General features: G+C 31.6%; 2 protein-coding genes across 3 annotated transcripts in view; both read right to left on the bottom strand.

The window, feature by feature from the left end:
- Positions 1-10665, bottom strand: part of LOC125823752 (uncharacterized) — a 297644-nt gene extending 286979 nt beyond the window's left edge. The window contains exon 1 of the mRNA XM_049503135.1: positions 10662-10665. The gene's annotated coding sequence lies outside the window, so the exon portion shown is untranslated. The remainder of the gene's footprint in view (positions 1-10661) is intronic.
- Positions 6800-14441, bottom strand: LOC125823733 (zinc finger protein CONSTANS-LIKE 9-like). 2 transcript variants are annotated; one of them, XM_049503109.1, is made up of 6 exons: positions 14214-14441; positions 12704-13415; positions 11627-11854; positions 8007-8305; positions 7641-7769; positions 6800-7506 (listed from the first exon to the last, which is right to left on the bottom strand). In XM_049503109.1, the coding sequence occupies exons 2-5, from the start codon at positions 13274-13276 to the stop codon at positions 7643-7645; spliced, it is 1227 nt and encodes a 408-aa protein (XP_049359066.1). In that variant the 5' UTR covers positions 13277-13415; positions 14214-14441; the 3' UTR covers positions 6800-7506; positions 7641-7642. The 2 variants fall into 2 exon arrangements, with proteins under 2 accessions (XP_049359066.1, XP_049359067.1); XM_049503110.1 differs by having other exon boundaries at positions 12704-13395; positions 14214-14412.

Genomic DNA, 14441 nt, shown 5'->3' with positions numbered 1-14441 from the left:
TTGATCACTTTTTTTTATTTATACAAGAACGTAATAGATTTGACCTCAACTGTCAATCGAAGATAAATTTAAGCTATTTCACAAAGTGAAATTTGAACGTTTTCCAAAAAAAAGTTCAAATTATATAATATAAAATAGGAGTTAATAAAACTTTTACATCAGCATGATGATGACTTCTCATAAATATCTTATCGTTCTTGGAACTCTAGAATAATTCAAGAAGCCTATTAAATTATTGAATATATATTTTTAAATTTAAAATTGAATATGATTCTAAATTGTGATTAGAGATTATAATTTCAGAAAATAAAAAATTCCAAAGGGATAATCCACGAATTTTCAAGGATATGAATTTCTAAAATCGAACCAAGTAACAGTATAAAGATATATGAATGATATTTAACGGCTTTATTTGAGAAAATGAATCAAAATAGTAGATATAAATTGTGACCGCTTCATAAGTAACTTGAGACAACAATTAAATTGATATTAATAATAATTTGAGAGTTCTAATGAACCTTTATTATTCTTACTTTGAAAATTTAGAATTCTAAAAAGTCGAGTCATCAGTGATAGAGAGTATTTTGTCTTTTAATATGATTTTTTTTTATTAATATTCAAATTAATCAAATATCAAAATATATACTATTAAATATAGAACAAAATTGATTTTTATTTGTTTTTTTTGTTGGATAGTGGATACAAACTCAGTCTTCATGTGGCCAAATATTAAATGAAATGAAGATTATTATTTTTTTACCCAAAAAAAATAAATTAGGAAAAAACATACATACATACTTTTCATATGATATTCACGTGTCTTTACCTCGTAATTTTGGCCAAATTTGTTACTTTATAAAAGCTAGATATTTGTCCTCATCTGCCCATAATAATAAAAATAATAAAGGGTGAAAATGTTTTTTTTTTTAAATAATACAACTTGAATTTAAAAAGATACTTAATTAGACGCATCTTTGGACTTCTTTTTGTCGATTTGGGGTTCTGATGAAAAATATTATTGAGATTATTCATATAAAACAAACATGATACAGTGGATATCGAAATTGAAAAAAATATATATTACAATTTCAAATAACTTATTTACGTAGAAAAAATAATTTTTAATTTTTTTTTTATCAAACAAACATAAAATTATTTAAAAAATTCCTATGTGAGATTAGTCATACCTATCATATGAGATAGGGTTGTTCATGGTTATGGTTAAAAAATCAAATCGAATCGCGATTCGAACCAAATCGATTAAAAAAATTGAAATTTGGTTTGATTTGGTTAGGTTTGATTTTAAATTTTGAAAAATCGTTACTATTTGATTTGATTTTGACTTTTCTAAAAATAACCAAATCGAACCGATAAATTATATCTATAAAATTTATAATTATTTATATATCATTCATAAATAAAATATAAATATTTTGTTAAATTTTAAGTAACTTTAGTCTTTAACTTTACCATTTTATCAAGTCCAACAGTTAAATTTTAATCCATCTATTACAATCATAAGTCCAAGTCCATCAAAATTCATTATTTTAGTCTTTACCTACCATACTTTTCATAAGATAGTTATACCTTCTCTTAATTGAATCACTTTGTTCGTGTAATGATAACTTTAGTATTGTTTAATTGTTTAATTGAACTGACAATAGATTTTCAGTGGATTGATCATGTACTAGGTGTTTGTGTCTATCAAGATACGTATGTCCTCAAAAATTTATTACTTTCAAACTGAAAAAACCAGAAAAACCGAACCAAACCGTCAACAACCAAACCGATGGTTATTTTTTTCGTTTGGTTTGGTTTGATTTTGGTTTTAACCAATAACCGATCCAAACTGAACCACGAACACCCCTAAATTATGAGATCGATAAACAAAGAACATAAAATTTTGATAATGTCCTTTTTTTTTATTCAAATTGATTGAGATATAAACTAAGCTAATGTTGGTATATAAATTAGTTGCTTTATATCATGTTTGATTTTTGGTGCAGATTTTGATATCGAAAATTAACGTTGTGTTACTGGTGCATGTATAAGTTATTGAAAATTTATATATTATTTTATATATTTATGGGTAGACTAAATATAATACATGCACTAGCAATATGTAGATGATAAATAAAAATGCATAATTCCTAAAAATCAATTCACGTATTATCTATATTAGTCGTATAATAATTTTTATATTATATATTATATGCGAAATAATTCGTATTACTAATCTTCATACAATTAATTCATGTATCAAAATCAGAAAAGTTAAAATAAGAGGCAGGAACTATTTCTTCTGATTTATTTATTTTTCAAATTTGGTAAATATTGATTGATTGTATATTTCACTATAATTTTTTTAGTGAACGTTTAAATTTGATTCTATCCAATCTTTTGGTTAGCCTCAATATTTCTGACTTGTTTGGTTGTTGCTGACCTGTATCTAGTTAACGTTAAAATTTGATTCTATACAAAAAATTTTATTTACCTAAATAATCCTTACTTATGTGATTGTTGCTGAGTTGTTTCTGGATATTAAGCAAATTTCTTTAGAAAGTAATTCTAATGTCCCCAAATTTTCCTCTTTTGTCATCAGTTTTGTTATAGCATTCATCATATTATTTTCATCAAACCAAATGACCCCTATTGTAATCAAAATCTAAAATCTAAGGCTAATATATATTTGAAAATAAAATTTTGAAATATTCACGGTCAAATAGTAGTTAAAAGGACATTGGACAATTTTTATTTAAGAATTATTGAAATTCCCATAGTATGACAAAATTTCATCTCAATAAATTCAAATCTTTTCTTCCAAATTTTTATAGAACAACTTCACCTAACAAGACTACAAATGATAGAAACTTGATTTAACCCCCCCCCCCCCCAAACAACAATAATAAATATATCAATCAAAGCGACTAAATTAAGAACTTCGCTAAGAATACCTAAAAATTCAAATGTAAGTATAAGAGTCATATTTCATCTATATAATATAGATTTTTAAAAAAAAAAGATATTCAATTGACCATCCTTCGACGTATGCAGCTACGCCCTAGGTCAATTTACAAAGCACTTCTTAATAGACGAAACAAACTTCAATGATAGTTCAACTATTTTTGAGAATAAACAGAATTTGTCATTGAATTTTTCGACTTCTGATTGATCTGGAGAAGAATTTCCCAAAGAAAATTGTGGTGATGATGAAGTGTTTCCATCGTAAAAATCTGAATTTTTGAATTTTGGTATATGAATTGGTTGATTTTTCAGAAGGTCACTGAGGCTTACATACTTATATTCAGCCATGATTTCCTTGAATATTTTTTTTGGGTGAAACAAGAACTTTAATTTTTTAAAAGAGTAAAGAAAAATAATGTTTGTGTATTGAAACAAAAAATATATATGGGAGGATATATATATAGCACAAAGTACAATAATTATATAAGATGCTTGTAATATGAGTATAGATTATGTGACATCTTTTTTTCTTGGGATAGAAGTGGATTAATTAATTAATTATAAGTTTATAGGGATTAATGATGAAAGAAATAAAAATCCAGTCAAACTTCTTTATAATAATTTAGTTTATTCGAAACATTTGTTACATACATTGTATAGTGATGAATATTGTTATACACCTTAAAAAACAATTAACATTTAAATCTTATTGGTTCATATAGACGAAAAATACCCATAATTTTTTAAAATTTATGTTATAGAAGATTATTTATTATTTAATTTTATAATATATATCAAATGATAGTAATAATTCATTAATAAAAAATCTTAAAAACTAATAATAAATTTATAATGATAAATCTTTGACATTTGTTCACTTTCTAGTTCCTCGCATTATGCAATAAAATGGATTATTTTGGTCCTTTTCTCGAAAACGATTCCATTTGTTATCGTGAAATAATGTTATAAAAAATTGATGTTAACTTGTTACAAAGAGGTGTGATTGTCATGGCCACACAACGAGACTAATTTCAAGTACGATCAATAAACGGGTATAATCAAATGTGATACAACATCACTACTATGCATGACTAAAATTTTCTTGCTATTGACTTAAAACTCCCATGAAAAATGAGTCATTAGCGGTGTATACTCAGTATATAACATGTATATAACAAATTTATTATCAGCATATAATGTTCGCGGTGTATACTCAATGTATAACATGTATATAACAAATATATTATCAGCATATAATGTATACACATTGGTTATACTAGCTAAAACAATTTAGTTTTTAAAAAAAAGGAGTATTTGTTGTTGCGACTTTGTTGGGCTACTGTGTAAAAATCTCATATAACTATAGTAAGTAATTAGAAACTTGTAAGTTGTAATGCACTATCAAATATATGGCATATATAATTGGATTTCAAGAGACAATGAGATAAAAAGAGCAGTCTGATGCATAAAGCATCTCGCGTTCACGTATGATTTGAAAAAGGATAACACTCCAGAAGTATTAATGATTGTTTTCATGTTTCAAACACATAAAAACTTATTTACGTAGAAAAAAATAATTTTTAACCAAATAAACCTGAAAATATTTTAAAAATTCCTATCTGAGATTAGTCATACCTATCATATGAGATCGATAAACAAAGCACATAAAATTTTGATAATTTCATTATTTTCTATTCAAATTGATTAAGTTATAAACTAAGCTAATGTTGGTAGATAAATTAGTTGATTTATAACATGTTTGATTTTTGGTGCAGATTTTGATATCGAAAATTAACGTTATGTTACTGATGCATGTATAAGTTATTAAAAATTTATACATTATTTTATATATATGTAATAGAAGGTAGACTATATATAATACATGTACTAGCAATATGTAGATACGAGTATCTAAAGTTTATAAAATGCATAATTCCTCAAAATCAATTCACGTATTATCTATTAGTCGTATAATAATTTTTATATTATATATCATTTGCGAAATAATTCGTATTACTATAATCTTCATACAACTAATTCACGTATCAAAATCAGAAAAATTAAAATAAGAGGCAGGAACTATTTCTTCTGATTTATTTATTTTTCAAATTTGGTAAATATTGGTTGATTGTATATTTTACTATAGTTTTTTTAGTCAACATTTAAATTTGGTTCTATCAAATCTTTTGGTTAGCCTCAATATTTCTTACTTGTCTGACTGTTGTTGAGTTGTTTCTAGTCAACGTTAAAATTTGGTGTCATCCAAAAAAAATGGGTTGACCTAAATATTCCTTACTTGTTTGAGTGTTGCTGAGTTGTTTCTAGATATAAATCAATCAAAGCGACTAAATCAGGAACTTCGCTAAGAATATCTAAAAATTCAAATGTAAATATAAGAGTCATATTTCATTTATATATGTAATATATAGATAAAAAAGATATTCAATTGACTATCCTTCGACGTATGCAACTACGCCCTAGGTCAGTTTACAAAGCACTTCTTAATAAACGAAACAAACTTCAATGGAAGTTCAACTATTTTTGAGAAAAAACAGAATTTGTCATTGAATTCTTCGACTTTTGGTTGATCTGGAGAAGAATTTCCCAAAGAAAATTGTGATGATGATGTAGTGCTTCCATCGAAAAAATCTGAATTTTTGAATTTTGGTATATGAATTGGTTGATTTTTCAGAAGATCACTGAGGCTAACATACTTGTATTCAGCCATGATTTCCTTGGAATTATTTTTTTTTGGTGAAATTAGAACTTTTATTTTTTAAAGAGTAATAATGTTTGTGTATTGGAAAAAATATATGGGAGGATATATATAGCACAAAGTACAATTATTTATATAAGATGCTTGTAATATGATTATAGATTATGTGACATCTTTTTTTCTTGGCATAATAGTGGATTAATTAATTAATTATAAGTTTATTAATGATGAATGAAATAAAAATATAGTCAAACTTTTTTATAATAATTTAGTTTATTCGAAACATTTATTACATACATTTTATAGTGATGAATATTGTTATACACCTTAAAAAACAATTAACATTTAAATCTAATTGGTTCTTATAGAAGAAAAATACCCATAATTTTTAAAAATTTATGTTTAGAAGATTATTTGTTATTTAATTTTATAATATCAAATTATAGTAATAATTCATTAATAAAAATCCTTAAAAACTAATAATAAATTTATAATGATGAATCTTTGACATTTCTTCACTTTCTAGTTCCTCGCATTATGCAATGAAATGGATTATTTTGGTCCTTTCCTCGAAAACGATTCCATTTGTTATCGTGAAATAATGTTATAAAAATGGATGTTAACTTGTTATAGAGAGGTGTGATTGTCATGGCCACAACGAGATTAAATTTAGGTACGATCAATACATGAGTATAATCAAATGTGATACAACATCACTACTATGCATGACTAAAATTTTCTTGCTTTTGACTTAAAACTCCCATGAAAAATGAGTCGTACGCGGTGTATAACATGTATATAACAAATATATTATCAGCATGTAATGTATACACATTGGTTATACTAGCTAAATCAATTTAGTTAAAAAAAAGTATTTGTTGTTGTGACTTTGTTGGGCTACTGTGTAAAAAATCTCATATAACTATAGTAAGTAATTAGAAACTTGCAACACACTATCAAATATATGACATAAATAATTGGATTTCAAGAGACAATAAGATAAAAAGAGCAGTCCGATGCACAAAGCATCTCACGTTCGCGTATGATTCGAAAAAGGATGACACCTCAGACAACCTCCTCGCATTAGTGACTATATTCACGTCTCAAACACATAGAAGAGACAATAAGATGATAATACATATTCCAATGTGATGTCCACAGTACCAAAAACTACAATTTGTGTTATTACAGAGTGATAATATTATTAGCCCTCTCAAGACTCTGCTACACAATTTAACGGTCGATTTACGCAAATAGCCATTTTTACAGCCTTGTACATAGAAGATGGCAAATTTTTTCGAAACTAGACCAGTGGTCTGAAGTTTATAATCCAAAACTACTATTCAAACCACGGGTCTAATTTCGAAAAAGTGGCCAACTTCTAAATACAACGCGACAAAAGTGGCCACCTGATGTAAACATCACCATTTTATCTTACAACATAAATGAACTAGTTTACAAAAGCAAGCTTTCGTCTCTCTCGAATCTCAATAGCTCATTATAGCATTTAAATTCTACACACTGATCATAATATACATGATATGTTAACATAATAGCCGAGGAATTCACAATCTCCGGACCTAAGTAAACGTGCAGCTAAGTTCATGAGTACTTCAAATGTGTGAAGTCACCTAGTTAGAGTTGCAAGAACAGAAGCAGAGAAAGTTCAGCGTACTCGTGGTGAATCTTGATCACTCTCCAGAAAGAAGACTGATCATGTGCTCCAGAAATGACGAACTCTCACTTCTCTGCAGCATTCTTTAGTTGACAAATTGAGGCACGACGTATCTGCTTTGAGCTTCGTTGCTCAGAAACAACGTGATCCCCTGAGACACAATCATACAATTTGTCATTGCAATTACAAGTATGGTATTCTTTCATCCATTTGGAGGAAAACTCAAATCATTTGGTCCCAATTTAAAACGGATTGTTTGTTTACCATATATGATAACAAGTTTACCATCAATAGCTTCTGGTCGGGAGAGGATCATAGTCGTAAGCATCACCAGCCTTGATAAACCGTCCCTTCACACGCCTTCTGACATCAGCTCTTGCCTTACGGGAAACATATCTCACTCGTTTGTCAAATCTATTACATTATAAAAAGACTATTAAAACGTATTGATAACCTACTCTGGAATCATGGTGCACATAAGCTAAATAAACAAGGTATCTCAACCAATTCTAAGGAACTAAAGACTCTTATTAAGAGTGGTACCATTTCTCGGTTTCAATGTGATACGATGACGCAACTGAACAAAACTTGAGATGATACTGACACGTGCATGACTAATGACATATCAACGATTAGTAAACAAGAACTTACTTCCTTGTCTTCTTTTTTTCCTTGTAGCGCAACACAGCATTGCTCCTGCTAGTCGATGTCGATGAAATTTCAGTACATGGAGGACACCATGGTGGCTCGCCCATTAGGAGCATCGGGGAGACTCCACAGTCTTGGTGATCTCCAGCACTGCATTCTCCACCAGTTTGGTTGGAAACTGAGAGACTAGATTGTCTAGCAAAGTAAAGGATAGAATCCGTCTTGCAGCTCATCATGGAATCTGCAGATGCTGCATCGCTACATGTTGGCTGCACTGTATTCACACGCCAATTTGATGACCCCTGGTAAAGTATTAACAGATTTAGGTTCATCCACATTAAGTATGACTGGCGTAAGACTTACCCGGCAAGATCAAAGAATAATCACAGACGACAAGATAAAGAGCACCAGAATACAATAAGACGAATATAGAGATATACCATTCACAAGCATAAAGATGTAGGGAAGTAAAAGAGAGAAAATAGATGTGCTGCACTACAGGAAGGAATCAATAATTTGTTTTGGTATCTAGTACTAGATCGTTGAGGGTCTATCAGAAACAACCTCTCTACCAAGGTAGGGGTAAGGTTGCATATACACCACCCTCCTAGAACCCACTTGTGGGATTACACGGGTTATGTAGTTGTTGTCATATCTAGTACTAGATCCTGCTAAAGGTTGGCAAACCAAAAAAGATATGTCATGCTATGCAGCAGAAGGAATGTGTTGCAATTAAGAGGTCAGATTACCAGCAAGAAAACCTTACTACTCTTCAATTGTCAAGCAAATCCAGATGAAAAATTACAAATCTTCAACAACATAAAGTGGGGTCTAGAGAGGGTAGAGTATACACAGACCTTACCCCGACCTCATGGAGGTAGAGAGGTTGTTTTCAGAAAGACCCTCGGCTCAAGTGCATCAAATCAAAATAGTTGTGAGCGAAGAAATACGGCAATGAAGAAAACATGACAACTAATATGGAAAGCAAAAAAGGAACAGGAACTGATAATGATAACAGATATCAAAAAGCAAGAAACTACATGAATAAGGCTAATACTACGACACACACGGTGCTCCAGACTACCACCAAATCTAATCCCACCAAAGAGTGCGACAACAGTAAACAACCTATTAACCTTCTACCCGAATCTGTGGCCTTCATATCCTCCTAATAAAGTCAATTACTAAAAAAGTGATTATCTCCACTCCAGAAATTGGTGGTCGGAAATCCTTCAAATAATAATTTAGGTCTGTTGATGATGGCTAGTCCAATGTAAACATATCAGTTTGGGTCTAGCTCATACTCCATATAGGCAAGAGCAACAACAAGTCAACAACTATGTGTCAACCCAAGCTAGTCTGGGTGGTAGCTGCTTTGGGACATAAAGCGCCAAGAATGTAATAGAAATCGGGTTAAGAACTAGCCTCAGGCATAGTATGGAATATGCATGGATTTTATGCTGCATACTAGTTCTGTTTGTAGCCAAGGGTCTATTGGAAACAACCTCTCTACCTCACAAGGTAGGGGTAAGATCTGCGTACACTCTACCCTCCCGAGACCTTACTTGTGGATCACACTGGGTATGTTGTTGTATTAGTACAGTCTGTGCCAGCTCTGACTACAGATATCTGAACATCGTAATAACTTCAGAGTAGACATTTTCTAAACATCATGCCAATGTTATTAATTCAAAAAAAAAAAATAGCAATGATGAATGAACAGAAATACATATCCAAGATGGTCTTTCCTACCAATTCATTGTGGACCCTTACATGCTAATTCAGCAAGTTGTCTGTATTCTGTTTCTCGACTGATTTCTAACCCCTTTCTCTTACTCCGCCCCCTCTCACAAACTAAATGAATTACCCACACAATAAAAACAGAAAAATACAGCTAAAATGCAATGCATTCTTCAAACACTGCACATAAACAACAAACGGTAGAATGTAAATAACAATATGTAATAATACTCTGAAATATTTCAAATGTTCTATTGACTTGTCTATGATAAAAAAAAGGGAGCGGTTAGTGAAAAAATATAGCAGGAGCAGTCGTCACGCCTGCATGTGTACGATATCTACAGGCCAGAATAAAATTTCAACATCTATAGATGATTTAACTGTTTAATATTGTTGAAACAAAACTAATTTCCTTTTTTGTAACTGAGACACAAACCTATCACATACCGACACAATGAATTCATTAAAAGCATCAAAACGCAGCATTTGACATCACATCCAAAAGTTTAAGAAAAACAGACATAGTCCAAAACCTGATACAACATATAGCATAATTGTCCAACCTACCGTGTTTGAAAAGAACCAATGAAACTAGTATTATGTAAAAGGAGTCCTACTATTAATTGTACACGGTTACGATAGATATAAGCTTCCAACTCTCTTTACCTGAAATCAGTGCTGGGACCATCAATTATCAAGAACTTAGAAGGAACCCTTAATCATGCGAAAATACTAGATTCCAGCACCTCAAACCAGATTGGTTATTTACTAATTGGTGCATCAGTCGCAGGTCCTAAAACTTTAGCTAAACTGTAGGAAACTTTCCTCGTGCAACATACTACTGTTTCTATTATTTTTATAAACCGTGGTGTCTGGTCAAGCTTGCGTGCACCTCGACTAATTCCACAGGATACCTGTCACCTTCACCAGCAACAGGTACCCAATAACTCCTTAAGATACTACTGTTTTTCCCAGTCCAATAAAGGTTGAAAAGCTAGAAGTATTCCTTCTGCTACATGCAACGGGTACTATTAATGTCAATTGCTTGAATGGGAATTGATCCATTTAAGTTGCACATACCGATCAAGTAACAAATATCAGAACTAGCAGAAAACTCAAAAGAATCTATCTACGTCTTATCTTTGTATTGTACTTTTTCCAGCTAAATTTATAATAATTCAGCCACCAGAACCACATTCCATTCGGGCTTTGACTCACTATTCAGAGGTTTGAGTCCTTCCATCCCAGATCAATTTCTCTCACTTCAACCTAATGTTGTCAGCGGATACTCAAGTTTATTGGAAGTATCCCAATGGTGTAATGCCTTGAAAACTCACAAGAGCACTGAGATCTTCACCTTAGCCCCAAAAGGTAATTTACGACTACCAGTCATACAATGAAACAACATGTTTATTGCTGCTGGGTGACTAGGGATGAGACCAGACTGACCATTGTATGGGTACACCGGTGATTAGACTAGCGCTCTCCCCCTTTAAGAAATATTTTAAATGGTTCATGCTATAAACTAATGAAGACCGGGTCCCCAGCCCCTGACAGTTGAGTGAGGCATTCTCTCTTTCCTTTTCTTTACAAACAAAAGAAGGCACAAACTAGAAAACTACAAAAGAACATTACACATTTGGTGGACATCCTTCAACATGAAGAGAAATGTTTCTGATGTCAAACTGTAAATGAAGAGAAATGATTATACTAACTAGACATGACGAGAGAAAAAGTCAAGTAGTTCATAGGTTCTTGATCTAGCTAACAGTAATAGTAATGGCATGCCATCACTGTGAAAAAACTAATAGTCAACGAAAATTATATGGCAGTTGAAGTATATGCAACAGTGTTAACATGATACAGTTAATCCTCAGACCCACCTCGGCAGCATTGACACCACGGTAGCTGTAGTCGACACCTTTTATGTCCTTCATCCCAAAGAAGCTATCCAAATTTTCATTCTCAAATAGCTCATCTGGATAATTGAGAGAATCACCAAATAGCTCTTCATAATTCTCAATACTCAAGTCCACCGCATCCATAATGAGATTATCACAATAAGGATCCTCCTCAAATAAACTAGAGCCCTTTGCTCCCATATAGCAGCCCTGAAAGTCGATAAAGATAATAGCTCAAGAAAATTCTCAAAAGTGACAAAAGGAGAGACAATCATGCTTCAAGCACAGACATTTTCAGTTAACCATTTCCTCTCCTCCCCCCAACCCCACCAAGCCGTCGGGATTGGGGAATCAGGAGCAGAGTTGCTAAGCATTTGGCAAAATGATGTACGACATATCGACAAGATAAAAACAGAAAAATGTGGAAAAAGATCATTTCAAAAAAAAGTTATCATCAATATAAAACAGTCCAAACTCACATATAACAAACTAGCCAAGAAACGTTTTAACAGGGAACAAATCCAGGACTACAAGTCTCTGAAGAATGGCACTTCTCAATTTAGGGGAACTGGACCTACCACAGACCGATTTCAAGAGAAACAAGGTGAACACATGCTAAATAACCACCCCAACCTTTACCAGATACTAGGATGTAAATGCAATCAAATGCTAAATAAATTATTTGGAGTTCTTCTGAAGATAGAAGAGAACGTCAGAAATTAGAGTTTATCTTTCCTCAATCATTTTGACACTCTTAGAACTCCACTAATTTCCTGTGAAGTGTAATAAAAGAACAATGCACTGTCAAATCCAAAATCAAGTTTGTTAGGCCATCCCTGAAGAATAGTTATTGCAAGACAACCTTGGGTTTAAGGAGCCAGCAGCTAACAAAAGTGGGGCATTTTTATATCTACAGTCAATTGTCATAGCTTCATCAAGGACACGACACTAATGTCTTCCAAAAACATGGAAATCAGTTCCACAAAGTTCCATTCAGTACAGGACAAAATATATCAGGCAAAAGTTATTCACTTCTACCAAAACATCAACTTAGATTACCTTCGACGAAGATCCAATAGGTGGTTCCACATTATGCAGCTTGTTGTCAAAAGTAGGCATAGACGATTCCACTAAAAGATCCGATTTTTCTGAAATATTCATGTCGTTCACTTCGACTGCAGCACACACATTTTGTGAGTTGTCCTTTCCTTGAGGATCTTGACCATCCCTAGGACGGTTATCATTGATGCTCATTGAACCCATTCTCTGTTCACAAGTATCACCAATTGAAGGGTCATCTAATAAGAATGACCAGATATTAGAAAGTTCAGCAGCGGAAGGACATCCCGTATAACAACTAAGTGCTTGTCTCTTGTGCATTGATGAACCTGAACTAGAACTAGCATGACCTGACCAATCACAGTTCTGGCAAAGAGATGTTCTCTCCTCAACACATCTAACAACAGCTGGTTGTGAATTACATCTTTCACATATAAGTGTCCTGGAATGACGTTGTGAAAGGGCATTTGCAGAATGGACATTTCGATCACACGACAAACATAAACAAGCTGCATCAGACCGGCAATATACAATTGATCTTTGCTCTCCACAGTATTCACATATATAACCCATAACTTTTTTTCTCTCAGTTATTCTAGACCAGAATCAATGTACAGATCTTTAACCTTCAAGCAGAAAGTTCACAACTTTTCGTGACAGAAGATGATTTGCTCAACTGAATTCGTACTCTTCTGCAATAAGGAACAAGAATCTGCATTATCAAAAGCTAATGAGTAAAAAAGATGCAATCTTTAATATAGTACAAGTCTATCCTTCATATTCTGATATCTTTTCCCATCCAAAATAAGAAAACTTACCTACTTTCATGAATTCAAACTGAGATCTTGGTCAACAAAATAATACTTTTAAATTCAACTTAAAAGATAATAGAAAAGGAAAAATCAACTATGCCACTATAGTCAATAAAGGGAAAAAAAGTGCTACAAACTAATTGAGAATCAATCATCCAGACAAACAGTGTAGAACTTTCACAGTCACAACTTCCTTTCTTTCTAAGCATCATTAATATCTACCACAAAAAACAAAAAAAAATTACAATTTTTTCCTTATTAAATTATCTTAAGCTAGAGGGGATAAAAATTTGAACAACAAGGTAAAAGGAATCATCAACAAAAGACATCAAAAACAAAGAGATTGAGCTCAAGAGAAGCATATAGAAAGATCTAAACAATGGAAATTTGAGAAACTTCAAAATTATCAGCAATCTACAAACAGATCAAACAAGAAACACCAAGCAACCTCATAAAAGATTCAAGAAAAACAACCTCAATGAACTCAAAAATAAAAAACTTTTTAACAAAACATTCAAAAAATACAGAACCCCATGTCAAAAGTAAGACTTACAAGCAATTTCAAACAATGGAAATTTGAACAACACCAAAATTATCAGCAACTCCAACAAAGATTCAAGAGAAGCAACCTCAATGAACTCAAAAAATAAATAAAAATCAAAACTTTACAAAAAATTCAAGAAAGTAACTAACTTTACCTGTTATAACCTTGAAGCTGACCAAAAAAATCAACACAACAAAAGGGAAACAAAGTACAGATAATCCCTTTTACAGCAGCTTTTTTTTTTCTTTTCAAAGGTTAGAAGAAAACTCCTATCAAGAAAGATGACCTTTCTAAAATATCTTTCTCTATTTGTGTGTGGGGGTTGTTTTTGGAAGTCTTTTTTTTGTAAAAAAATAATATTTTTTTTGGTATGTATATGCTG

Source organism: Solanum verrucosum, unplaced genomic scaffold (genome assembly GCF_900185275.1).
Source record: "Solanum verrucosum unplaced genomic scaffold, falcon-dt-bn FXZP01000093.1, whole genome shotgun sequence".
Classification (NCBI taxonomy): domain Eukaryota; kingdom Viridiplantae; phylum Streptophyta; class Magnoliopsida; order Solanales; family Solanaceae; genus Solanum; species Solanum verrucosum.
The sequence above is the reverse complement of the archived record's forward strand: the minus strand, read 5'-3'. Positions and strand labels throughout refer to the sequence as shown.

Coding starts and splice junctions, on each gene's coding strand:
- LOC125823733 (XM_049503109.1), bottom strand. CDS start 13,276: ATGGGTTATATATGTGAATACTGTGGAGAGCAAAGATCAATTGTATAT. Junction 11,855..12,703: donor CTATTGGATCTTCGTCGAAG/GTAATCTAAGTT, acceptor ATCGACTTTCAG/GGCTGCTATATGGGAGCAAA. Junction 7,770..8,006: donor GAAAAAAAGAAGACAAGGAA/GTAAGTTCTTGT, acceptor ATAATGTAATAG/ATTTGACAAACGAGTGAGAT.